Below are 27,830 nucleotides of genomic sequence, written 5' to 3'. Positions count from 1 at the left end.
TGGGAGTTGTAGTTTCTTGGTGCCACCCCTATTTACAAGTTTTAGAGTTTGGTCCCTGTTTATTACTGGAGAGCAAATAAAAGGAGACCGACTCAGCGGCCGTTTTCGGACTCCCTTGCCAGAAATGCTGCTGCTGTTGTTGTCGGTGATCATAGCATTAGCGCACTCGGCACCGGTCCCCGAAACACAGGAGAAAAGGCTGCAAGTGGCCCAGGCGCCCAATGTGGTGCTGGTCGTCAGTGACTCCTTCGTAAGTACCCAGAGGACTGGGAGCAGACACCGCCCACAGCCAGTAGAGAAACAACACGAGTTGAGAGGTGAGGTGCAGGCAGGCGCGTACATGCAGCACACTCGTGCTTACTTGTAAAGTAGTACTAAGAAGCCGGTAGTAAGTAGCAACGAAGATAATTTTATGATTGGGGGAGTCACCGTAACATGAGGAACGGTATTAAACTGTTGCAGCATAGAAAGGTTGAGAACCACCAGTCTAGACATTTGATAAATGTGTTAGCACTGATGTAAATGTTAGGTGTTATAATCAAATCTACTTCATTATATATTAAAGAAGTTATGTATGTTTGCAAACTCTTAAATTTAAATTAAATTCATATGGAAAGTGAAAGGACCTCGAATTGGGAGGGGAAAAAATGAAAAAGAAGACCGATTTAAAAAAAAAAAAAAAAAAAAAAAAAAACTTTTAATTTTAAAGCCTATGGCAAAGCTACGATAACCACAATAGTATGTTATAGGCAGAAAGATAAATATTCATACCAGTAGAATAGATTTAAGAATCCAGAAATAAAGTCTTATAAACAAGTAGTACTGGAAAATTAAATATACTCATGGAAAGGAACAAAATTGGGTCATGCTTCCACCACGTGTAAAAAATAGCTTAAAGTGAATCAATGATTTAAATGTGAAAACTAAGGATATGAAACCCCTTCAAGACAATGGAAGTGTGAATTTTCATAATCTTAGATTAGGCAATTTAAAATGAGCTAAGGATTTGAAAAGACATTCCTGAACAGAATCTACACAAATGGCCAATAAGCCCATGAAAAGAAGCTTAGATTCATTAATCATTAGTGAAATGTAGATCAAACCAATTGATCCCCATAAAGATAGCCAGAACCAAAAGGCATAAAAATAGGAAGGGGTTATGAGAGGTACAGGGAGAGCCAAGGGAGGGGAGGACGTAAGTATGATCAAAGTATGAAACTTTCAATTAGACTTATTTTTTTACAGTTAATATACAAGTTCTTTGGTACACACACACACACACACACACACACACACACACCATAAACAATAACCAGAGTTAGAGAAAATATGGAGGCATTAGAAACCTCACACACTGCTGCCCAGATGCTTTGTAAAGTGGAGCAGCCACCTCGGAAAACCATTTGGCAGTTTTTACAGTGATTAACTATAGAGTTTCCATGCAGTTCAGCAGTTCTCATCCTAGGTGTGTATGCTTGTGTCTGTGTCCAAGAGAAAGGAAAACAGTCCACACCAAAGCTTCTTCATGAACGATTTTATGCTAGAAGATGAGAAGGAGAGCAACCTGGCAAATGTATAAATGGAACTTGGAGGAATTATTCAACAACAGAAATGAAATCCAAAACTCATGCCTATTACAATGTGGCTGAACCTAGAAAACTATGTCCTTGAAAGAAATAATGACAGTATATTTTATATGACTCCATTTATATGACATGCCCAAAGAAAGCAGCTATGTAGAGACAGACAGCATGTTAGTACTTGCCTCAGGGTGCTAGCTAAGGGCTCTTCTGGGAATGATGTAAGTGTTCTACATGACTTTCTGGATACAATAAAATCCTTTGAGTTGCACACTTTAAATATGTAAGTTGTATATAAATTATATCTGGATAAAAAGCACTTCTGCCTGGGCCTTAGAGGACTTGGACAGCCCCCAAACCCCTGCACCAAACACACTGCACCTTGCCACTGTTGCAGCCACACTGCTTTTCATTTGATGAGGCTTCAGAAGTAAATAGTGGGACGCATACTGCGGAATCTCCCAAGAATATCACTTGGTGTGGTAGATAAGTCTAAAAAGTCACAATATGCTAAGGCTTTGCCACAGCAGATAAGTCATTGTTTGACTCTTTAGTTAGAATAATACTTTTCCTAGTTAGCTTTAATTGTCAACTTGACATAGCCTAAAGTTATCCAAGAGGAAACTTTGATTTTGGGTTAGGGTTAGGGTTTTTTCACTAGATCATCCTGACCTATGAGCACTGTGGATTTCTACTCTTGTGATAAAACATTGTAACTGAGCACATGCTGTGGGAGAAAGGGTTTGTTTCATCTTTAGTGTCAGGTCACACACTGTGGGGAGCCGAATGCGGACGCCATTACAAGATGGCGCTGGCTCCCTCACGGTTTGAGGTAAACAACTCCATATATAGTAATGCTCTTGTCAGCTAAGGCGCTGCACCCTGCTCATGTGCAGTACATAACCTATCTCTGGCCAATCCCGAGGCCTCTGGTGTCAGCAGACTGGTGACAACCAATCATGGCAAGCCCGTATGCGCTTCTCCCTATATAAGCAGACAGCTAGGGTAGTTCAGGCCCCTCACTTCCTGCTCTCCTCTTCAATCAAGAGGCTCCCATAAAGCGTGATCTGAGAAGAATCCTCTGGTGGTGGTCATCTTTCCTCGCTGGTCGAGGAGCACACCGCAACACTCCACCCAGTCAGGCCAGGAACTTAAGGCAGGAACTTACGAAGTAGAAGTCACGAAGAAAGACTGATTACTGGCTTTGCTCCTTGTGGCTTCTTCAGCTGGCTTTCTTATACAACCCAGGACCACCTGCTCAGGAGTGTCACTGCCCACAGTTAGGTGAACCTTCCCACACCGATCATTAATTAATCCCATATTAATCAAGAAAATGCTCCCCCAGACTTGCCCACAGGCAATCCAATAGAGGCATTTTCTCATCTGAGGTTCTACTTCCTAAATAATTCCAGCTTGTGTCAAGTTAAAAAAGGACAGGAAGAGGAAGAAGAGGGAGATTGTCTCAATTATTCATTGATACAGGAGAGCAGGGAGCATTGTGGGCATCACTGTCTCAAGGCCTGTCTCGGTGGTTCTGGGCTATATAAGAACACTAAGCATAAGACTGAGTGAGGTAGCCAGAAACCAAACCAGCAAACAGTGTTCCTTCATCGTTTCTACTCCTCAGATCCTACTTAATTCCTGCCCCAACTTCTCTCAATGACGGATTGTAGCCAGAACTAATAGTTCTTTCTTCTGTAAGTTGCTTTGAGTTATTGTTATGTTTGTGACAACAACAGAATCCGAACTAGAACAATGCTTGAAATCTAAGCTTTTCCTTTGATCCTCCTTGACCCAGAATGAACAGGAACTAAATGCCATGCCATAATTCAGAAATAGCTATTAGTATTTATTAAAATTTACAGCTATATGTGGGATGCAGCTCACATGGGACTCATCTCGCATACACAAAGCCCTGGCTTCAATCCCCATCACCACACAAAGTGGGTATAGTAATGTATGCCTTATGATTCCCAACACTCAGGAGGTGAAGTCTGGGAATCAGAAGTTCAAGGTTATTCATTATAGCAAGTCATAGGCTGTTTGAGATACATGAGACCCCTGTTTTCAAAGGAAAAGGTATACATGCATGCATATACACAAATACATATAATGTAGTGGTTTGAATAAGTATGGGCCCCATAGACTCATGTTTGAAAGCTTGACCTATGGGGACTGGCCCTATTAGAAGGAATGGCCTTGTTGGGGTAGATGTGGCCAAGTTGGAGGAAGTGTGTCACTGTGGGTGTGAGCTTTGAAGTCTGCTATGGTCAAGCTACACCCAGTGTAGAATCCATTCTATTCCTAGCAGCCTTTGAGCAAGATGTAAAACTCTCAGCTCCATCCAACACCATGCTGGCCTGTATGCTGCCATGCTTCCCACCATGACAATAATGGACTAAATCTCTGAACTTGTAAGCCAGCCCCAGTTAACTGCTTCCCTTTATAAGAGTTGCCTTCGTCATGGTATCTCTTCACAGCAATGAAACCCTAACTGAAATATGAAAGTTAATTTGCTACTGTTCGTTTTTTGTTTTGTTTTGTTTTTATCTCTGCTACAGAGTGTAAGTTTCATGAATATGAGACTCTATTGTAACTCATCATTGTATCCTTAGATCTTGCAAGGTGCCTGATACATAAAGATACAAATCGAGTATTTAATGTTTATTAATATAATTTTAAAATTATCTCCTTATTCTACAAAAGAACTTTCCAAGAAGTTCTTTAACTTAACATATGTAGATGGATTTTCAATTTTCATTTGAGCACTGGATCCTTAATACCATACCTCTGTTGCTTTTTATTCTTTTTGATGTTTTGAACAAACATGCTGAAGTCTTTTGGGTTGTGAAATTTTGTGTCTAAAAAATAAAGGAAATAATTTTTGCAGCATAATTATCAGTGGTTGGATTTCTTTATTTCAGGATGGAAGACTAACATTTCAACCAGGAAGTGAGGTAATAAAACTTCCCTTCATTAACATCATGAGAACACATGGCACCACCTTCCTAAATGCCTACACTAACTCTCCCATCTGCTGTCCATCACGTGCAGGTATGAATGTGCCTTCAATATGCCTCATGTTAATGGAAAGAGTCAGACCCCTAAAAGTATATTGATGTTCAAAATATCATATGCAGAAACCTATTGTAAAGTCGGATTTCATACCTAATAAAAATAGCTTGGTGTAACCGGTGTGTTCTAGGATATATGTTGAACGCTGGGCTCATTTGAATTTCTAACATGTCTTTCTGAAGAAAGGCTTTTTCTTGCTGGGGTGCTGTCTAGTTCCATTTCATTTTTTTTTTTTTCACTTGACTATCAAAGCAGAAGAACAGGCACCCATAAGTCAAAGAGCTCTGTTTCTAAGGGAGTCTTTCAGTGAGGGTTTCAGAAGGACTGAAACTCATATAACAAAGGAGTCAGCAGGCTCTCTGGAAGATCCTTCCCAGGCAGGAATTCTTCTATTCATGTTTATCTAAAGTCTTTCAAATTATTTCTGATTATATACTTCATCTCTTTCTTGTCTGTCCCAGTTTACATCTATCACCAAACTAATTGCTCACCTTATTAACAAATAGGCATGGTTTTGGTGGTAAGCATGTCAGTGACCATAAGCCATACATTTAGAAAACAAACATCTGCTTTTAAGACTCTTGTCTGAAAGTTGCTCTCCTATGCATCTGTCCATGGGGTCTGTGGTTATCCGTCATGGAACCTGTAAATAACAGAAACAGTTTGGTTTTTCTATGAGCCAGTAGAGTCATAGAGATCATGTGTAAAAATGTGTTTGCTAATCTATACTGTGTTGACTAGAATGATCCCTGAGCTGGAATAGGTGATTCTAAACCTCTGTGTACTGTGTAATGGAAGTAACCCAGTCTCCTCACCTACAGAATGCTAAATATACTAAATCCCTCAAAGCAAACATGGTTGTCAATTGGAAGAGTAAATGAGAAAGTGGTTGATGAATTCTGAAAGTCTCACAAAAATAGTTTTCCTAGAAGAAGCATATGACAAGGAATCATAGTGATACAAATGATTAGTGTGTTCTTACTGTAGTTGTAACATTCTAATATTTATAAGTAGTCCTCATAATTCCATGAGCATGGTTACTATTAATAGCCCAAGAAAACTAAAACAAAAAGGTTGAATAGCATCAGCAAACATACCAGAACTATGGTTCCTGGGATTCATACCTGACCTCTCAGACAGTATTTTCTTAGATCAGAAAAGAGGAACTCACTTTCTAAAGTGCTTTCTCCATGGGCATGAGACCTGAACTTGAGTACCCAGCACCCATGTAATTAAAGCAACAATAATAAGTACACACATGTAATGTGTGGCAGTGCACACATGCAATACCACCACTCAGAGGCAGAGACAGGAAGGTTCCTGAGGCTTGTGGACTAGCCAGCCAAGCCAAACTGCAAGGTTCAGTGAGCAGGTGGGAGGATGAAGGAAGAAAGGGAGGAGGGAGAGATGAAGGGAGGGGGGAGGGAGGGACACATTTTCTCAGAAACTATTTAGGAAGACTCCCTAGACATGCACTTGAACACACACAGAAAAGGCCTATCCAGCCTACTGTGTCTGCTCACAGAATGTAAAAAGGAAAAGAAATGCTTATTGAATGTTTAGAAAATGAAAGGGAACACGTAGCATCCTTTTTTCTTTCTTTTTCTTAGAAAAGAATACAGATAGCTTTTGTGGCTGAAAAAAATTGCTAATGATGTTCAAGCCCCATACAAGTACCTTAATCAATTTAACCTCTATGCCGTGGTGGGTCCATATGAAGAATAGATATACTAACCGCTTACAGGGTTTTCCTTCCATAAAGTAGAGTAGCAATGAGAAATGAGGGTTTTCCCTCCCATAAAGTAGAGTAGCAATGAGAAATGCCTGTGAACTGCCCCAGCTGGTGGCACTTCTCATTCCAGACTCTAAAACAGCCAGCCACACCCTCCAAGTTATTCTCTTTAAACGTGAATTGTTAAATTTTATCTTCATCTGTTTCTTTTATTTCTTTTATTTTTATGCTTTTTTATTTTTATTCTCTTTCAGTTTTTTATCTTTATTTTATTTTATTTTTTGTTTCTCTTTTTTAACCTGCAGCAATGTGGAGTGGCCTCTTCACTCACTTAACAGAATCTTGGAATAATTTTAAGGGTCTGGATCCAAATTACACAACATGGATGGACATCATGGAGAAGCATGGATATCAGACAAAGAAATTTGGGAAACTGGACTATACTTCAGGTCATCATTCCATTAGGTAAAAATTAAATTAACTCAGTACTCTCCTCTGTTGCACATTCATGGACTTTTTTTCCACTTTATCACAAGGGTGAAATTCAATCTCTTAATCCCTCAATTATGCCAATTTGACTAACACCTAACTCTCTTTAATCTTCTTAAAAATATTAAAGTTGCTAATATCCTGTGGGGCTTTTTTATTTAACATTAACATCTATAATTACTGGATTTTAGCAGCCAAGCATTGGTGGTAGATGCCTTTAATCCCAGCACTTTACAAGTTTCAGGACACCCAAGGCGACACAGAGGAAACCCTGCCTTGAAAAGAAACCGTGTGTGTGTGTGTGTGTGTGTGTGTGTGTGTGTGTGTGTGTGTGTGTGTATTTTAATATTTGTAAGATAGTTTATCCTATGAATTCAGTTATATATTTCCTCCCCAATTTTTATACTGCTACTTTGTAGTGTTAGCATTCCTGATATTTACCTTTGACAGTTCTCTAGAACTTGAAGCTACTGTAACTTTTCTTTCATTTCAGTAAACCTTCAAGTGTCAGGCAGTCATCTCAGCTGGTGGTTTGGTTCAGGGGTAGAAAACATGCTGGGCATGCAGAGGCTATGGGTTCTAACCACCACACCACAAAAGCAAAGAGTGAAAGTCTAGAACCAGATTGCCTAATTTGAATTCTGGTTTCTCTACTTACTACTAAGCCGATGGTTGTGTAGTTTTGAACACACCTAAGCTCTCTGAACTTTAGCTAATGTGACAACTAAAGTAGATAATTAATGCAGGTAAGTGCTGGTGTGCATACCTGAAAATTACCTTAAAGTATCTGCCTACCCACATGATTGGCCCTGATTGGTGCTGGGGAACTTGGGTCTTAGGAGTTGTTTTCCCATGGTTCTATAAGTGAAAAAGAGAGGCCTGGAATGTTTGTATAGTGTGGATTATGTTCAACAATCAACTTTCTTCAGAGACTAGATGTTTTTGTATGGGCTAGGTCCAAGGTGCCCACATAATGATTCTCTAGCTTTATTCAGAATAATAGTACACATGCATTGACTAGAGACGTTTCACACCTCCAGTCACACCTGCATAGTAGAAGAATCTGGATAATAATCATGAGAACTCTGCTTGCACCTTTGTGCCTCTCCGTTGGCCTTCACCCTAAGCACCTTCTGTTGTGCTGGTTTTGCTTTGTGCACTTTCTTGTAAAAACGTCTTCCACACCCCACGGTTCCTCCTTATAAACATGGATGTGGGTCCTCTAACACTTGGCACTCCCAACAAAAACACAGTTAAGACTTTGTGCCTCTCAAGTGATAACTGAGAGTGACTAATGGTGCTGAGGGATGACGGGTAAGAGGACTGGGAACTAAATGTATAGACAGCAGTCAGGGTGATGAGCCGACCAGCTTTCCACCCAGGCGTCATGGCCATGGAAACTTCACAATGTGACCTGATTTGGAAATAGATCCTATCTGCACATCTAACTACTTACTGGTCTCAAGGTGACAAACTCTGGACCAGGATAACGTTAAATGTTGTGACTTCCACTCTTATTAGAAGAAGGGGAAAAGCACAGATGCTCAGGGGTGACAGTTAAGGCAGAGATTGGAGTGACACAGGGGCAAGTCAGAGAATATGGCAGAGTCCCCAGAGTAACCATAACCAGGAGAGAACAGTGAACAGTCTTCCAGAGAGCCTTGAGGAGGAGCACATCTCTGCTGATAATAACTTCCAGCTTCTGGTGTCTAGAGGGGTGGAAGAACACACTGCTGTTTTAAGTGACTCGTTTTGTGGTATCTTATTAAGCAAGTTGTAAGGAATAGTACAGTGAGTTTGCACTTAAGCCAATACTAAAATACTATGAGTATTAATACTAGAATAATTGATTAATTTTGCTGTTCTAATATTGAATTTCTCTATTTTTCTGTTTTTAAAATCTAAACTACATTCAGGAGTCACCTCAATACCCCTACTGCCCACTCTATCTGTCATGACCAAGTGTTCTCGGTTCTGCTGTAAAGCACCCCAGCTTATTCACTTTCTGCCCTCACCAGGCAACTGTCATTCTTAGCTGAGTTATTAAAATGGCCTCTAACTGAACTCCTCAGTCTGACCATTTTCTAAGGCAGCAACAGTGATCTTCTTTAAATATACAACTGATTAACCCCATGACTTACCTGCTCTGAGTCTATGAGCTAATTTACTGTTTTACAGGCTGATTTCATGCCATGCTGTCTCCCGCAGTATGCACCTACTATTACTAAAATGTCTGTAATGTGTTTTCCAGTGGGAACTGCTGCACAGAAGTGTGCCTTCTGGGTAAAGGTCTTGCTGTATCCTGCTTTGCTTTGAGAATGTCGCAGAATGAGAAGAGGCAGCACACATAGCTCGAGGAGCAGTGTTAGACTCTCTGCTAACATTCTGCTCACCTTGGGCAAGTTACTTAACTTCTACTAAGTTACTTACCTCCTCTGTTGTGATAAAATACTGACTAGAGCAGCCTGTGGAAGGCAGGGTTTGCTTTGACTGACAAGTCTAAAGCACTATTAGTTGTATCAGGGAAGTCAAGGCACCAAGAGCTCATAACACTAAATCTTCAGGCAGAAACTGAAGAGAGCTGGAGACTGATCCTCAGCTCACTTCCTCCTTTTATTCAGGACAGGACCTGAGCCCAAGAAATGGTGCTGCCTGCAGTTACCTGATCTTCCACACTTCAGTTAACCTAATCTGGAAAGTTCCTCTCAGTAGTGTCCTGGGGTTTGCTACCTGGATGGTGCTAGATCCTGTCGAGTTGACTTAACCATCTACGTCTCCTCACACATCATTTTCATGACAAAAACGTTCAGAATCCTTCCAAATTTTTTCTCAGATGCATGGTAGATGTCTACCTACCTCACACACCATGTAATAGAAGCTCAGGGTGTCTTCCTCTGGCTGTAGCTTGACACATTGTTATAATGTTGATTAGTTCTTCCCATCCATTGGTGTAGGTTTCTCCTTTTCCATTGTACCACACTTCAGCTTACCAGAGTCATCAGTGGATTCTCAACCTCCAGAAGATCTAATCTGTCACTTTTCCCAGGAGTGATGCCCTTCTTGTCTTCTTGACTGGCTAGTTTCATTTACCACCTTGCCTTCAGAAGTCAGTTTTCTGTGGCTGAGCAGTCTTCCACTGTGTACCCATCATGTTTTCTTTATCCTCTCACTAAGGGATGGATACTTAAGTTGTTTTTGTATCTTAGCTATGTAAACAATGTTGCAGTGTGTTAAGGGGTGCACATGTCTTTTTAACAAACTCACTTCACTTCTTTCAGCTAGATATTGCATGTGGTGTTGCAGGATTATACAATGATTATCTTTTTAGCTTTTACAGGAACATCCATATTGTTTTCTTTAGCGAGATATATTAATTTATATTTTCAACAACAATTTCCTCTGCCTCTGCCCTGGCGCTTGTTAGCTACTTTTCTTTTTAACTGCAGCCATTCTGCTGGAGTGAAGTGATGTTTCATAGTTTTGATTTTTATGATCTGCTGGATACTGATACTAAGTATTTTTCATATACTTACCAGCCATTTGTAGGTTTCCCTTTGACAAATCTGTTTGTATCTACTGTCCCCTTTCAGTAGTATTACTGGGGCTTCCTAGCTGTTGCTGTTGAGCTAAGTTCCTGGTATATTCTGGTTGTGAACTCCATAGCAGGGAGCTAGCTTGCAGATGCTTTCTCTCATCTGCCAATTACCCTCATCCTGCTACTTCCTCTGCTCTGACAAATCTTCTTGTCTTTGCATAGTCACACTTTCATTTCCTTTGCTTTTTGGCATTGTCACATTAAAGAAAAGAAAATACACACACACACACACACACACACACACACACACACACACACTGACATCCATTTTCTCTCCTACTTGTACAGGTACAGCCTGTGAGCTTCCTTGGCTGCTGGGTGCTGACATGGGAAGTAGGAAGCTGCTACCCCCCAGATATCAACTTGGGCATAGATAGATAGATAGATAGATAGATAGATAGATAGATAGATAGATAGATAGATAGATAGATAGATAGATAGACAGACAGACAGACAGACAGACAGATAGACAGACAGACAGACAGACAGACCAGGCCAACAAGAGCATGTCTTATTTTTAAGATTTTAAAATATTTGAAATAGTCTCAGTTCCATAAGTTCTTTGTTTTATTCTGTAAATTCTAAAATCAGTAGGATAAAAAAGCAAAACCCAAAAGCCAAGCAGAGACAAAAATGTATTCGTATACTTTTATGTAAAAATGCTTAAAATTTGTACATTTATCTTTGTTTTTTTTTAAATAAAGTTCTTCAATTAAAAAAAAAGCAAAACCTACGTAAATATAATGTTTTGAAAGCTGGCACATCAGTAGCTCGCAGCATCCTTAGGAAATGGAGTAGGATTCCCAGTACTGTTTGCATGAGTGCCACATGCCACAGGGCCAGGGCTTCTTTTAGTAGCATGTCTGAAAAAGTTATATAAGTGATGACATTATATTTGGATCTTTCTATGTAAGTTTTAAAAAGGAGTTTCAGGAAAAAGTCTCTTGATACCACACTTTACAGAGGTGTTCAAAGTTGCTGGAAATGACCACTTTTCCCTTTTTTGAGAGCACGGGGAGATAGGGGATTCGTGCTCTGTTAAGAGTCCAAGCTGGCTTTCAATCTTATTCTTCTGTTACTACCAGGCCTCATTCGTATGTGGCAGCTCCTGAATGTGCACACGTTATCAGCCAGCAATATAAACTTTATAATCATAGTATGGCCATGCAGCTGAAGCAGTGACCAATGGTATGTGTAATAATATGCAAGCACATTTGGTAGTGGACTTGGTCTGGTTTTCTGTGGTCATACTGGACACTGAATGCAGGATGCTCTTATCTTTTGGACAATTCTTAAACAGGTATTGGTAGGAATATTTATTAAAATACTAAATGTAAGGTCATGAACAAGCTATTTATTTACTTAGAGCACCTGATCAGACTCGGCACGCACTTCTCTGGAGTCACAAAACTAGGAAATAATTTCTATTTCAGTACAGATTCGGTGGCCTCAGTGTCAAGCACTGATGGTACTAAATCTTCAAAGACATTTATCATTTCTGATTTTCTGATCTTCTCTGGGCCTTGGTTTTTGTTTTGCTTTTTAACTTCGTCATGTTCAACCATGACCCCACTTGATTCTGGCTCCATGTCCTTTGTGACCCTCTACCTCGTAGTTGGACATGGTTGGATTTTTTTTTCTTGCACAATTAAAGTTCTATAAAGTATCATAAGTCCAACTCACACTTCATGCCAGAATTTTCATAACTGCTGGCCAGGTTACAAACATAGAGATTTAGCCTGTAATATAAAAATGTTAAACTAGGTCAAATGTGAAGTTTAGTCATAATGAGAGAAGAGCGTTCAATAGGGAATGGTGAATTTATTTCTAATATAAAATGTATAAGGTAAATTCAAAATTTTTCAAGGGTGTTTGTAGAACTATCATTTTTCTATATAAAAGAGTTATTGTAGCTTTGGCGGTTTTAGCCAAGCAATATGAAGGAGGAGAACCACCAGAACTAGGCAAATCTAAGCCTAGAGGCTTCCTGGGTGACTTGTGAAGTCACATCACTACTTCATATTGAATAAAAAATCATTTTTTATAATCAATCCTAATGTGTTATTTTCCCTCAGAAGTACTTGTTACAGTGTATTTCAGATCCTTGCAGTCTTGCATTATATTAGAAACTGTTGCTTAGAGGAGATTTAGGAATCTTTGGGTCTGTCAACAGACACCCTGTGCTGACAACTTGACAAAATTGCAACCTTTTCTCAGACTGTTACATTTTTTTCTGGTTGCTTTTCAGAGCTAAGTGGTTTCTGAGCCTGAAAAGCTGAGCAAACAACTGGAAAGTTTTGTCCATGGAAAGGCTGCTTTCTGTTTTCAACTTGTTAGCATTTTAGTAGCCAGATGACATTTGTTTTTTGAGACTGAAATTTTTCAGACCATCATTGAAAACAAGACTTGATGTATTTTTGTAAAGAGAGGTAAGGCTAATAGTGAGTGGGTCTGTCCCATGTTAAAGCAAACCTGTTTAAAAATTTATGAAGACCTGATGTACATTAAAATTTTATTTCTTGTAATAAAAAAAGAAGTACTATATGTTGCTATATAAATTAATTCTTCATACCTGTAAACTGTACCTAGTGTTAACAGGAGAGAACTGTACCTGGTGTTAACAGGAGAGAACTGTACCTAGTGTTAACAGGAGAGAACTGTACCTAGTGTTAACAGCAGGAGAGAACTGTACCTAGTGTTAACAGGAGAGAACTGTACCTAGTGTTAACAGGAGAGAACTGTACCTAGTGTTAACAGGAGAGAACTGTACCTAGTGTTAACAGCAGGAGAGAACTGTACCTAGTGTTAACAGCAGAGAACTGGCACAGAAAACACACCCAGCAATGCCACACAGGCAAATTCATGCAGTAATTAGTTGGCAGTGTGTTAGCTAGTTTTATTTCCCATTAGTATTAGAAAGGAGTAAATCACAGTTTAGTAAAAGGTAAGAATAAAGTCTAGTTTTAGAGCTGTCCGTGATGATAAAGCTAGGCTGAAATTAACTTAATCTGAACAGGTTTACCATTAAGAGAACTATGTTAATAAGATTTCCATTGCTGTTCTTGAGAGAGATTAAACTTTTAACCCGGGAAGACTTAACTTGAGCTTTCAAAAGCTTTAGTCCATGGTTCAGTGGCTCTGTTGTCCTGGGCCTCTGATGAAGCAGAGGATCATGGCCAGAATGTGGAGAAGGGAACACCCATTCACACCACAGAGACCAGGAACAAAGAAAGAAACAAGGTCTCTGTTTCATGAGCATGCCCAGTGACCTCACATATACTTTCTAGATACAGCCAGCTGGGCTTAACAGTTCTTATAATTTCACCAATCAAAAAGAAATGTATTAATAAAGCTAATCAGCAGAAAGGCTAATGATCTTCCTTTGCTCTAGATTCATTCCTGACTGAATCATAAGGTTAACTATGGTAAGGACTCAGCATGCTGCAAATGCTTGTCCACACCTGAGCCATTCCAAAGATGGGCAGCTAGTTCCACTGCATTACCAGTGTGTTTCTTAGTAATTTCCTGTAGTGTTTCCTATAGAATACTGGTAAAATAACAAGAATGTACTTTGCTTCCTGACATCCTCATAGCACAGGGCGATGCTTCCCTTGAGCACCTTGGGCTCTATGCTGAACACCAGTGATGTAATGAATCTAATACAGGAACAGTGCTTAGCATGGTATAAACAGAAGACTGAGAAGCTAATGTCATGTGCTTTGAGGCATGTAGGTTGATGTCAAGATGACACGTGATTGGACAGTAGAGAGTGGGCAGGGACAAAGTTTTGGAAAAGCAGAAGAGGAGGAGAAAGCGGGAGATTCACAATGAAGCAGCAGAGGAGGATGGTTCAGATCAAGGTGAATTAGATTGGTTTTCCACGACACCTTCTACACTAGAGCAGCTCCTGAAGTGAGACCATGGGGCTGATAGCTACAGATTCTTTAACAATTAGTGTGATAGTAGTATGGTGAATTTTTCCCAGAAAAAATCTAATTTTAGAGTCTCACATCTGTTAGAATTGGTTAGAATCTGTTAGGAGTAATTCTACTAAAAATTCAACTGTTTGATATTTTTGTTAAAGTATATTAACTATGTACTATCAAAAATATCTTTATCATAGCTGCTTCAATTTCCTTGACTACCTTCAATGATCAAGTTGTGGGGGAAAGAAAACTTGTTATTTGCCCTCATTATACATGGGCCATTGGTCATTTTCTGAAATTCCTTCTGAGTACTGTTTTAACATGAGATAAAATTTTGCTGGAGTTATTATCTAGATTCTTTTTAAAAAATCTAACCTGATAGAGCACTTCAAAGGCGCTGGATGCTATAAAACAGGTTTCTTGGCAAGGCTGATTAAGCAACATCAGCTTCATAAACCTAGACATTGTTTAAAAGTGTCAAGTAGCATGTGACCCAAACTAAAGACTTCCAAAATTCAAGTTGAATAAGTCATTAATGTATACGTCAGCCATCAAAGACAAAAACATATCTGGTTTATAGCAAATCAGAAAGCTACATCACTACTAGGCAATTCAGACCATGGCTAAACTACTTTTTAGTGTGAAAATACTGAATGGGGAACACACTAAAACACAATTTAGAAACATGAGAAGTACAAATGGGAGGTAGAATTTTTTTAAATATAAAAACTTTATTGATACAAAGAAATTATAGTACCTTTGCTTAAAAGTATTGTGAGAGAAGGATACTAAAATGCTAGAAAATTCAATGGAAAAGAAAACTGCTAGGGCTGTGAATATTTAACTAATGTCTTAGGGTCACTATTGCTGTAATAAAGCACCATGAGCAAAACAAGTTGGGAAGGAAAGGGTTTGTTCGGCTTACATATTCACATTACTGCTCATCACTGAAGGCAGTCAGGACAGGGACTCAAACAGGGAAAACAAGGGGTAGGAGCTGATGCAGAGACCATGAAGGGCTACCACTTAGGGGCTTGTTTCTTGTCTTAGTTAGGGTTTATTGTTGTGAACAGACACCATAACCAAGGCAAGCCTTATAAATAACAACATTTAATTGGGGCTGGCTTACAGGTTCGGAGGTTCAGTCCATTATCATCAAGGTGTGAGCATGGCAGCACCCAGGCAGGCATGGTGCAGGAGGAGCTGAGAGTTTTCATTTTCATCCTAAGGATGCCAGGAACAGACTGGGCATCCTCAGGCTCATCCCCATGGTGACACACTTCCTCCAACAAGGCCACACCTTCTAATAGTGCCACTCCTTGGGCCAAGCATATGCAAACCATCACACTCCCCATGGTATTCTCAGTCTGCTTTCTTATAGAAAACAGGACCACCAGCACAGGAATGGCACCACACAATGGACTGGGCCCTTCCTCATTAATATCTAATGAAAATGCCTTACAGCTGGATCTTATGGCATTATTTTCTCCATTGAGATCCCCTCCTTTCAAATAACTCTATAGTTTGTTGACCTAAGACCAGCCAGCACAACTAAATATCTTTCTTCTAAAAAATTAAAAAAATGTTTTAATTGTTCGAAGTAATTTGTCTTACTCTCAGCACAAATGAATATTCATTTGTTTTCCTTAGTTCTTAAATCTGTAATACTCAACAACTTTTTTTTTATTTTACTGAGATGTGATACAGTTATCTAAACACTTCCACAAGTGAGTATTAAAACCATTTCCTCTGTTGTTTTCCAGGATTTGTTTAGCCAGTTTCTAAGGCTGCATGAGTGTTTTCTGACACACTTGTTCTCTTAACACCCTCAGTAACCGTGTGGAAGCGTGGACAAGAGAAGTTGCATTCTTGCTCCGACAAGAAGGCAGGCCCATGGTTAATCTTATCCCTGACAAGAATAGAAGGAGAGTGATGAGTAAGGACTGGCAGAACACAGACAAAGCAATCGACTGGCTAAGGCAGGTGAATGACACCAAACCATTTGTCCTTTACTTGGGACTTAATTTGCCACACCCTTACCCTTCACCATCTTCAGGAGAGAACTTTGGCTCTTCGACGTTTCAAACTTCTCTTTACTGGTTAGAAAAGGTAAGTATTGTATATGTGCTCAAAAGCAGGTACCTGGCATTGGCTCATTCTTACTTTTATTATTCTTATGGAAAAATTAGGAACTTTTTAAACTAAACTGGTAATAAATTTGTTCAAAGGATAATATTTTTTGAAATAAAATGTTAGAGCTTGCTAACTGTATAGATGTACATGTGATATGTCTATAAAAAGGAACTAAAAGACATTATCTTTGGAGTGTGGGCAGGCCTCACTTCCCCTAGTTCGGGATGGTAAAAATAACTATGCAGAATTAAACTGAAAAAAAAAAAAAAAAGGTCTTACTTGTCAACAGAAAAAGCAAATTTTCCTAGAAATGTTAAGGACATCTGTCAAAATATTTTAAATTTTGCTTTGGGTTGTCAATAAAAATGAAATAGCCAAATGTATTATTTTGTATACTGTTAAAAGCAGAAGTGCTTCAGATGGGTGTTGTAAAAAGTATACAATGTAAGCACTCCCCACCTTTCCCTGTGCAGCTGACCTTCAGTGTGAGTAGGGCCTGCCTTCCTTGTGCAGCTGACCTACAGCAAGCATCTTCTCTCGGCTTGGCAAATTGTCATATTTCTTTCTCTATTTGGATTACCTTCCTATATTTTAGTTTTTGGCTTCCAATATAGATATAGCTGCAATGTAGATATAATTCATTTAAGGTAAACATTTTTACCAGTCCCTCTCCTGCTTGCATCTCGATCCTTTTAAAACTGCTTAGATAGGAGTCCCGTCCCTGAGTTTCTCTGACTGTGAATCTGGATTCTTTGGGGTGGCAGCATTGTCAACATCCAAAACCAGCCTTTTCTTCTATAATTTCATATATGTGTGTCTGAATTCACTCCAGTCTTAGTATGTTTCCTTCCTGAGTATTCATTTTTATTGAGTCTTCTTTCATTCCACTTTCGTGAAGTGTCTCATGGAGTTATCACTGGAACATAAATCGATTTTTCTATTAACCTTTGAGGAAAGCCAGGAAAAATCCCAAACACCCCAGCTCCAAATAGTGTAAAGAAGGTTTACTCAGCCATTCCTAACTCAGAGAAATGTCATGCTTCATAGCCATTTTTTCAGTCATTCTATGTATGAAACATTTTGAAGTTCAACACAGATACTCACTGGAAGACAGAGACATTTTGACTTTGCAAATGTGAAGTGTTTTCTTCTTCCTTTTCAGGTAGCTTATGATGCAATCAAAATCCCAAAGTGGTTGGCTTTGTCAGAAATGCACCCTGTGGATTATTACTCCTCCTACACAAAAAACTGCACTGGGAAGTTTACTGAAAATGAAATTAAGAACATCAGAGCATTTTATTATGCTATGTGTGCTGAGACAGATGCCATGCTAGGTAGGTGGTATAATTAATAAGCAATTTCATGAAGAAAATATTTTTCCAACAAATTGTGGTTGTGCTAGTTGGGGCTTGCAGGAGCATCCTCAAAGATGTCTTAAAGCAGTTGCTTAGATACCTGAGACTTAGAACTTTGAGACTCTTTACTTACAATAAATACCTTAATAACAGAATAAAGGGCCCTTCCTATTTTAATTATTTATAATTCTCAGATTTGTTCATACATAAAGAAGAGTCATAGAAAGCTGTTTTGTACTTGAAACAAAAAACAACCTTAAACAGGCCTGTACTTTGCTGAGCACAGGCATGTGGCAAGTAATTCTAAGGCAGCTTACTTTCAAGAGATGAAGAGTGTGACATTCCAAACACTGATGGAGAGGAATGAATTCAGTGATTTGTGACCATGAACTCCTTTTATGGAATTTGTTGAACTGTCCTCAGGAACCCAATGCATAGTCACATAGAGGAATTAAGAATAGAAAATCTCTTTAACTTTTCTTCAAACATGTTAATTTCTTAAACACACTTTGTATTATTAGGTATCAAGTAGTACTTTTATGTAAAGTTAGGAAAAAAATCACTTGCTGATAAAAGTTGTAGATGAAATTATTTCTGTAAAATTATTCACATGTATTAAAATGAGAAAATTTCAGTATAAATCTTACAATTACTGGAAATGTCAGTCTTAAAAGTGAGACAGATGGTAGGTGAAGGTGTTGTGAAAGGAGCTTAGCATTCGCATTTGCTTCACCATATCATTTTAAACATGTTTAAAACACATTCTAGGAGCTGGCTATATAGCATAGTGGTTGAGCATCTGCCCAATATAGCATCTGCCACTCTTTTAGAAGAGCCATAGGTCAATTTATAGTTCCAAAAACGTTCTGCTGTTTAGTGTCAAGCCAGTGTATACAGAGGTCCATGTCTGTTCCCTGTATTCTTCTCACTCAGAAAGATCAACAGATGTCCAGTCAGCATGTACATAGTATCCTAGAAGAAACCTTTACCACTCTTAAAGGCTTAAGACTCATAGCCAAGAGGGCAAGAAATATATTGCCACTAATTTATAAGTCAAAATTGGGACACTATTATCATTAACATGTTAAATAGTATAAACAGATTAAATATAATCCCACTAATTTATGAGATCTGTGAACTTTCAGCTAATCTGTTTATTAGTTTAAATATATTTACTGTGTGAAAAATATCTTGAGTTTAAATAACTAACACCTCAATATTTACTCTCATCTCTTATTGGTTTTACTGAATATGTACCAGTCTCATTTTAATACCTCTAATAATTTTTTTTTAAACAGAGACCTCTTTGTTAGTGTTATAAACTGTTTTCACACTTGGAATACCTACAGACAAATTCATTCTCCCTAGACCCTTTAGAGTAAGGCTTACCCACAGCTCAGGTCTATTTCCTCTGATGACTGCAGCCTCAGACAAGCCTGCCTCTGTAAGATGATTATGGAAGGGTTCTGGCTATTGGCTGCAGTAGTTTCCAGTTCCTACTGAAGAAACCTTGTTTTTAAAAGCATCTGTTTGGATGACAAGTTATTTTCACAGCAGTGTTTCACTTACTTTACTACATTTTGGAATAAAACACAACTGCATTGCTGAAGTGTGGGCAGCACCTCTTTCTAACACCTTGAGAATAACCTTTCAAAACACCTTGAAAATAACCACCCAGCAGTTGTTAGAAGTACTCACTGAGTAATAGAATGTAGCAGAAAGAAAAAAAAGGAAGGTATGGGTATACATTGTTTATATAAACAGTGTAAATATAAAAAAGTAACAAGAATTTTTCAAGTTCTCACTTCCTCCCTCCCTCCCTCCCTCTACCTCTCCCTCCCCCCACCTCTCTGTGTGTGTGTGTGTGTGTGTGTGTGTGTGTGTGTGAGAGAGAGAGAGAGAGAGAGAGAGAGAGAGAGAGAGAGAGAGAGAGAGAGAGAGAGAAGAAGAAGAAGAAGAAGAAGAAGAAGAAGAAGAAGGAGGAGGAGGAGGAGGAGGAGGAGGAGGAGGAGGAAGGAAGGAAGAAGAAGGAGGAGGAGTAGGAAGGAAGAAGGAGGAGGAGGGAGGGAGGGAGATGGGGGTTGCTGTCAGGGGGTCTTGTTACCCAGATTAACCTTGAATCTACTATGTGGCTGAGGCTGGACTTGAATTCCTGATTCTTCTGCTGCTGTCTCCCAAGTATTAGCATTATTAAACACTACCATACCTGGCTCTAAGTTCTCCCTCATTAGGACCAGTAGCACAGTAGTATTTTAAGTGTTTCTTTATCCATAACTCCATCTGACAGTTGAATTGTATTTTGTTGATGTTTCCTGATGCTAGGGAATGTCTAGTCATCTAGACATCATCCTCAAGCTGCTTTCAGAAGTTTGCAAGTGCATCTTCTAGAGTGAAGTAGTGTATACTCAATGCTGCTGTAGGAAGTGAGACTACAGCTCTTGAAGTGTCTTCACAGAAAAGAAAATTAGCAGATGCTCAGACATGAACAGACTGTGGTAAATGTGATGCAAATAGTGGAAGATGTAGACAAAAGTAAATGGTGGGTTTTCTCATTTTAATGTACATAAAATGATTTTTTTTAACTTTACATTTTGTTCTAACAAAGGATCTAGGGTAAATACTTCTGAGGAAATGGTTCATGAGCCAAAAACTGAAAAAAAAAAAAAAAAGTCAGCCATGTACATAGCAAAAAGAAGAACATTCTAGGCAAAAAAATATAAAGGCCTTAGGATGGAAAAATAATTGTAATGTCTTAAATTAATGTGTTACTTTTTTAGAAAGGAGGTAAATAAGATATTTTAAATATGCCTTATATTTTTAATTTTATATGCCTTAAAATTTATACTTTTTAATGCCTGTACATTAAGAAAGAAGTACATAAAAAGAATGTTATTTCTTAATAATATTCAACATAGTGCCCAACACGGTACCTGATAGCTTGGGGCTCATCAGACAACACAGTGCAGCCAGCAAGATGGAGCAGTAAAGTACTTGTCACCAAGCACATGAGGGAAGAAAAGAACCACCTCCCAAAGTTGTCCTCTGACCTCTGCCCTGGTGCTGTGGCTCATGTATGCATATAGATGGACGTACATGTAGATAAACACCAGGGATTATAATATATTACTGCAGTTGCAAACAAACCATAGGGAGCTTGAAGAATGAGTGATGGGGTGTGGAGGAGCAGAAAATGTAAATGTTGCTTTTATTTCCTCGGTGGCCAGAAGTAAATGTAGCTTTTATTTGCCAGATGTCTCAAAGGCTTACTGATAAATATGCTCACCCTTTCTACCTCTTTCTCAATTTAGCTGGCTGGTTTTGTTCAGGTGGTAAGTATCCCGACAAACTCAATCAGGTCATTTAAACTTAGTGTGATGAACTAAAACACAGAATAAAGCTAATTAACCTTGGTTTTTACGGTAGGTGAAATGATTTTGGCTCTTCGAAAGTTAGATCTTCTTCGGAAGACTGTTGTTATATACACTTCAGACCATGGAGAGATGGCTATGGAGCACCAGCAGTTTTACAAGATGAGTATGTATGAAGCTAGTGCCCATGTTCCTCTTTTGATGATGGGACCAGGAATTAAGGCCAACCTACAAGTACCAAGTATTGTTTCTCTTGTGGATATTTACCCTACTATGCTTGGTAAGTACTGTGGTTGTGGAAATATTTAGTTGTAATGCTGAAGAAAAAAAAACACACAAGCAACACATTCAGAATCTTCCTCCCCTGAGTACCTCACTCATGGAGTTAGAGTTGTTCTCTGAAAGGCAAGAATTCAATCACAAGGACGGCCCACAGATTCCTGTTTCTTCACCCACTTCAGTCATATTCTCTTCAAAGGATTCACAATCAGGATATGACTATAAGTTTATCTTATTTATTTATATACAGCATTCAACTTTCTCCCACCACCCCCCTATAAAGTATAAGTATTTCCACTATGGAAATTTTATGCACTGTTTTACAGGGTGTGTTGGTTACTTTTCTGTTGCCAAGACAAAGTACCTTGGCCAAGGCACTTTTAGAACAAAAGTTGGCTTATTTTTTCAGAGGGTGAGAGTCTGTGGTGCTGGAGCTCAGACATAGTGTGGTGGCAGGAACAGCTGAGACATCTCTATCCCCATCCATAAGGTAGAGAGAGCACGCTGGGAACCAAGCCTCTGGTGTTCTCTGACAGGAACATAGAACTCAGGACAGCAGGTAAAGAGGCTGAACAGATGATCTAACAGATACTGTCTGTCCCCTTTCCTATCTTCCTTTGGAAACTTCAAAGCCTGCCCCCAGTGACACACCTCCTCCAACAAGGCTACACTGTCCCCTGTCTCTGCCCTGCTCTGTGTAGCTCTGGCTGTCCTAGAACTCACTCTATATATACACCAGTCTGGCCTCATGTAAAATAATTTTGACTGAGGGCCCCTGTGTGCCAGGCTCAGTTCTCAAATCTCAAGGTAGCTAAATTTTCACCGAAACTGAACATTTCAAATGGAAGCAGCATTATACTATCATCCTACCTCGTAGAAATGAGGAAACAGTCAGAGGAGTTACTGCCTCACTCGGGGTAGCATGATCATGGAGTGAGCCCCTCTAGCTAGGAAGTTAGGTTGTAAATCCATGTATGATCTCTAGCATGCAACCCTTAGTGATGGGAAAAATATAGATGATGTTTCTGAATGTTTAAATAACTCCAAAAAGAATTAACACAAACACAAACAAACAAGAACACTTTCCTTTTGATTTGGAGACATTGCAGGAATTGCTCTGCCTCCAAACCTGAGTGGATACTCCTTGTTGGCACTGTCGTCAAACTCATCCACAAATCAACAGGCATTCCAAGCCCACCGGCCGCCTTGGATCCTGAGTGAATTCCATGGATGCAATGCAAATGCCTCCACCTACATGCTGCGAACTGGCCCGTGGAAGTACATAGCCTACGCTGACGGTGCTGCGGTGCAGCCTCAGCTCTTCGGTAAGCTTCTTGATAGAGGTGACAAGTGCCATGAGCTGGTCTGCACCACAAGCTTGAGAGAGTCAGTAACTGTCTTTGAAATAAATGAATACCTGTTGCTTCTCGGGCTGGAATAGGCTGCAATAGGCCACCCCAGTTTCATGGTTTAGAGTAAGCTTATCTAGATCTAGTTTGTTTATAAAACCCACATGTGCTCTCTAGTCCGTGGCTTCTGGTAGTGATATGAGCCGTCAGTGTTCAGTTAACAAAAGAGGAGCAGTTGCCTCGCACATTAGCCCCTGAAACCAGAGCCAGCACAAAGCCTGATCCAGATCTCATTCAACCATGTTGCCTGGAGCAACCTTCTGATGCCTGTCAACATTCTCCTTACACCGAAGTTTCATCAATTCCAGATGATTGATGCCTAGCTCTTGGGAAGTCCACACATTCTAACTATGTCATTTAATGTCACCACAGTGCTATGAGATTGCATTCTCCTCTGCAATTACAGAGAAGCAAACTGGTGGGTCAGAGAAAGTCTTGACAGACAGGCAGAGCCTCAGAACTAGGAAGTCATGAAACTAAAAGTTCAGCATAGGTTCCCAAGCTCCTCCACTCTGTAAAACTGTCATCTGGCTTCACTCTCTGTGAATTCATTTTTAAGCAGCATTTTTTGATTTATTTTCTTATCTTTTCTCCCCATGTTGTACATAAAATAGGGTCAAGGTCCTTGTTAATATTTACTGGTTCCTAAGATTGAATTCTAGTTGCAAATATAAAAATTATTAATTAGAAATCATTCTTTGGTGCCAAACTTCCTTAAGTTTTAAGAACTGTGGTACCTGGCTCTCAGCAGAGAAACTCATGAATATCTAATGTTAATGTTAGACAACAGCTAATCCGAAGGGTCTCACATTTTAGCAACTGTCTATAATGAGTCCCCCTCCATTTGACCATTGACAAAAGGCGATGGTACAATCTGCCATTTGTTCCTGGTTTCTGATTTCTTCACCCTTTCGCAGCTTGAAAACCCTCCTCCTCCCTCTCTCCCCCTCTTCCTCTCATATCAGCTCATTGTAGTACTTTGTCTGCTTTTAAGTAGATACCTAATCTATTGACAAACTACTAAAGAAAATCCATTGGTATCTTTACAGTTGTTGAAATTTTCTAAAGTTGTCTTTTCTAAAGTCCAGTGTACTTCAGCAGCTGTGTCTCATTTACATTTTAAAATTTTAAATTCAATAAAGCATTATTTAATCTATCTCTAGGAGATCTCGTATTTCCCTTTTGTTTTATGAGCATTTTTTAAAGTCCTGTTAGATCTCTCCATAATTGCTTGACCAGTAGTATTATGAGATACGCTTGTAACATTTTTATGCCATAATGTCTAAAAGTTGTTGCATTGTAATGGACACACATCTTGAAGCATCATCAGCTTCAGTCTCTAAAGGCATCTCAAAGATAGTCACCATCTCTAATAAATGTGCAATCTCAGAATCATCTTTTTCAGAGTTAAAAGCAGAAACATATTGAAACCTTGAATAAGTATCAACTGTATGCTATATTACCATGTATACATATCTTAATTCTCCAAACTCTATAAAATGAAACACATATTCTATTGTATGACATTGCTCTAAGGTGACTGCATTAAACAGAATATGGATTCTTAACTCATTATATTGCATCTCTGTGAGCAGTCATGTAATTTTTAAAGCCTTTGTGGATTTTTCTCGTTTGGAACTAATTTTTCTGCAATTGTAGGCTCTTTATTGGATTCTCCTGAAGATTCTTTAGTCTGATTTAAAGAGCCCTTTAATCTCTGTTCTATGTCCTCCAATCTAGCTTTTAATTTTTGTCTTCTTGTTCTGTTAAGCCTGCTTTATTTCGATTTTTCTTAAAGAAGATAATAAAATTGAATCACTACTGAACATATATTAATGTTGTTATATATGAGATCCAAATGCCTTTTTCTATAGTGTTTTCCATTTTTTAATATGGCAAGTATTTTTAATGTCTCTAACTCTCCTTTCTGGGGGGAGAGACTATACTTTAGTTCTCTTTCTCCTTTCTTTAAAAACTTTATTTTATTTTTCTCTCTTTCTCCTTTCTTTGGAGACTTTATTTTCTATGGGCATTTATTTATTTCTCTTACTGTTCTCTAAACTTATTTTTTCTCTAATTTTCTCTAGAATGCCTCTGAAGATTTTTAAAATATTATTTAATTCTCTCTTTAAGGATTTTATCATTTTCAAACTAAGTATTTGTTTCTTTTTTATTGTTTTCAAACTTATCCTTTACCAGTTCAGAAATTTGAGGATTTTTAGTTCCACCACAGCTTTAACAAAATGTTCCTTCTGTCTTGTGTGTCTGCAGGCTCCTCAGGCCAGCATGTGACTAGAGCAGCTAGCTCTACCTCCAGTATTAGCTCAGCCTAATACTGGCTGGGAGATGAGCCTATGTGCCTGAGCTCTGGGAAGGTTTTCACCTGTGGGGAGTACTATGAGGCTCCACTTCCCCACTTGCTAACCCCTCTCACTGGCCTCTGCTCATTCTCTCTTGGGAAACTGATCTGGGAATTCTTTGCTTGCACTTTACCTTGGGGCTTTTCTAATGCCTGAATCTTTTGTTCTAAGCTTGGATTTTTAGCTAGGTTTGGATTAAATGTCTCACATTGGGCACTATTTGTAAGCATTTGCTTTTCACTATGTCCCAGTTCCCAAATAACGACTCTGAGACTTAATTATTTATGATAAATGCCTAGGTCATTAGCTTAGGCTTGTTCCCTGACTAGCTTGTAACCTATATAAACAGGTTTATTCTATTTTATGTTTGCCACAAGCTGGTTACCTATCCACAGCTCCGTGTGTCCTTCAGACTCCCAGTGGTGAATCCACCCACCTGACTCTTTCCCAGAATTCGTCTCTCTCTCTCTCTCTCTCTCTCTCTCTCTCTCTCTCTCTCTCTCTCTCTCTCTCTCTCTCTCTCTCTCTCCCCCTCCCTCCCTCCCTCCCTCCCTCCCTCCCTCTCTCTCTCTCTCTGCCACTGTCCCACCTTCTAATCCTGCCTCAGCTCATCATCCATCAGATTTTTATTGACCAGTGATACTTTCACATAGCACACTAGAGATTCTTTATACAAACAGTTTGTGCTAAGCCAGTTTAGTAATTACAAGAATTTAGCTGCTTCTGCCATCAAAAAGTAAAATAAGAAAAAGGGTGGGGTGACACAATGGTTACATTAAGATAGATGTTCATTCATCAACAGGTGTATTCCACATTTAGTATATTATCCATATGGCCATCCCTTGCTTCACGATCATTGACCTAAAACAGCTTTGAGTCTTTATGAGATGTATTGTTAAGAGAATGTGGTTATGAATGTTGTATGCTGCTGCTAATGTGAATGCATACTTTACACAAAGAAAGAAGGAAAATGAAAATAAGTCCTAATATATTATCAGTCACAATGATATTCTAACAAAGCCATTTTATTTCTTTATTTCTAAAAAACTGCTTTATTTCTTTTCTTTCAGATCTTTCCTTGGATCCAGATGAGCTAACAAACGTTGCTGCAGAATTTCCGGAAATTACTTATTCCTTGGACCAGAAGCTCCGTTCTATTATAAACTACCCTAAAGTGTCTGATTCTGTCCGTCAATACAATAAAGAGCAGTTTATCATGTGGAAACAAAGCATAGGACAAAATTACTCAAATGATATAGCACACCTTAGGTGGCATCAAGATTGGCAAAAAGATCCGAGGAAGTATGAAAATGCAATCCACCGGTGGCTCGCAGCCCACTCCAGTCCACTCTTCTCCAGTAACAGGAGATAATAATAAAACTTTCTTAAGCTATACATGAATATGTTGGTATGTATTAAACTGAAACAGCCCTGGCAATTGCCAGTTTTACTTACTTTCAAAATATGTACTATGTCTTAAGTGCCAATGAGTACAGAACTCATATTTTCAAAACTAGTTATACTAAAACTTTTTTGATGCAGACCTCGGACTGTTTAACATCAGAAGTTTGTAAAGACTAGAAGCAAGCATTCTTGTAGTTTCCCTGGATAATACAGAATATGGAATATTTTAACAACTATCAGTTATTATTTGTGAATCATGATATTTCATGACTTACTAGATTTTGACGAAACTCTTTGGATGTATTTGATATTTTAGAACTATTTAATGGGACACAGACTCTGAATATAGTTGATTTTAATTTTTGTTGTTGTTTTAAAAAAAAGAATATGAAGCCCCCTTTCCTGGTCAGCACCCTCACTCACCTTGCCTATGTCCCTTTGTGGACAAACCATAGATTAGTCACCAACCAAGTGAATATATTCTTTACAAATTCAAGCAGCATACACACAATTGATGATGTGCTACATAGTGCTTTTCTCGGGCATATTGTGCTCAGGCTATTATTTTTTATTTCCAATTAACAATAGATGCTGAGATATAAAATGACTGAGCAGGAATCTATAAAAATTCCTGTACATTTTTCCAAGTTGTTTCTAAAGAGTTTCTAGCAGTTTGGCATTCCTGCCAACAGATAGCAAATATGTTATCTTTATTTATTGTGAGTACTGACATGTTCTTTCATAGATCTAATAACCACTAGAATTTGCATCAGAATGACCTTCCCTATGTCTGTCTTTGGCCATTTTCCCTATAGGTTGCAAACACTGTTGTTCTGTTACATGCATGCTTTTGGATGCTAGCCTTTTGAAAAGCAAAAGAGAAACAAAGAACTAGAAAGATTGTTCTGTGGTTCAGAGCACTTGCTACTCCTCCAGAGAACTGAGATCCAATTATTGGCACCTACACAGTGGCTTACAACGTATGTATAGCTCCAGTTCAGGAGAGCCAGTGCTCTCTCCCGGCCCCCAAGGTGCCAGGCAAACACTAAATGAACACAAGACACTCATTCACATAAAATTTTTAAAATAATAAACAAATGTTTTTTAAAAAATACTAGAAATCAT

General features: G+C 38.8%; 1 protein-coding gene across 1 annotated transcript; it reads left to right on the top strand.

Moving 5' to 3' along the window:
- The first annotated feature begins 112 nt into the window (after positions 1 to 112).
- On the top strand, positions 113 to 27,830 carry ARSK (arylsulfatase family member K). The gene is made up of 8 exons (XM_080925337.1): positions 113 to 250; positions 4,505 to 4,634; positions 6,693 to 6,852; positions 16,230 to 16,506; positions 17,693 to 17,864; positions 21,309 to 21,533; positions 22,633 to 22,857; positions 26,372 to 27,830. Exons 1-8 carry the CDS (start codon positions 125 to 127, stop codon positions 26,671 to 26,673), a joined length of 1,617 nt encoding a protein of 538 aa, XP_080781463.1. The 5' UTR covers positions 113 to 124; the 3' UTR covers positions 26,674 to 27,830.

Source organism: Micromys minutus (genome assembly GCF_963924665.1).
Source record: "Micromys minutus genome assembly, chromosome: 11".
Lineage (NCBI taxonomy): Eukaryota > Metazoa > Chordata > Mammalia > Rodentia > Muridae > Micromys > Micromys minutus.
This window is presented reverse-complemented; position numbering and strand designations above follow the sequence as displayed.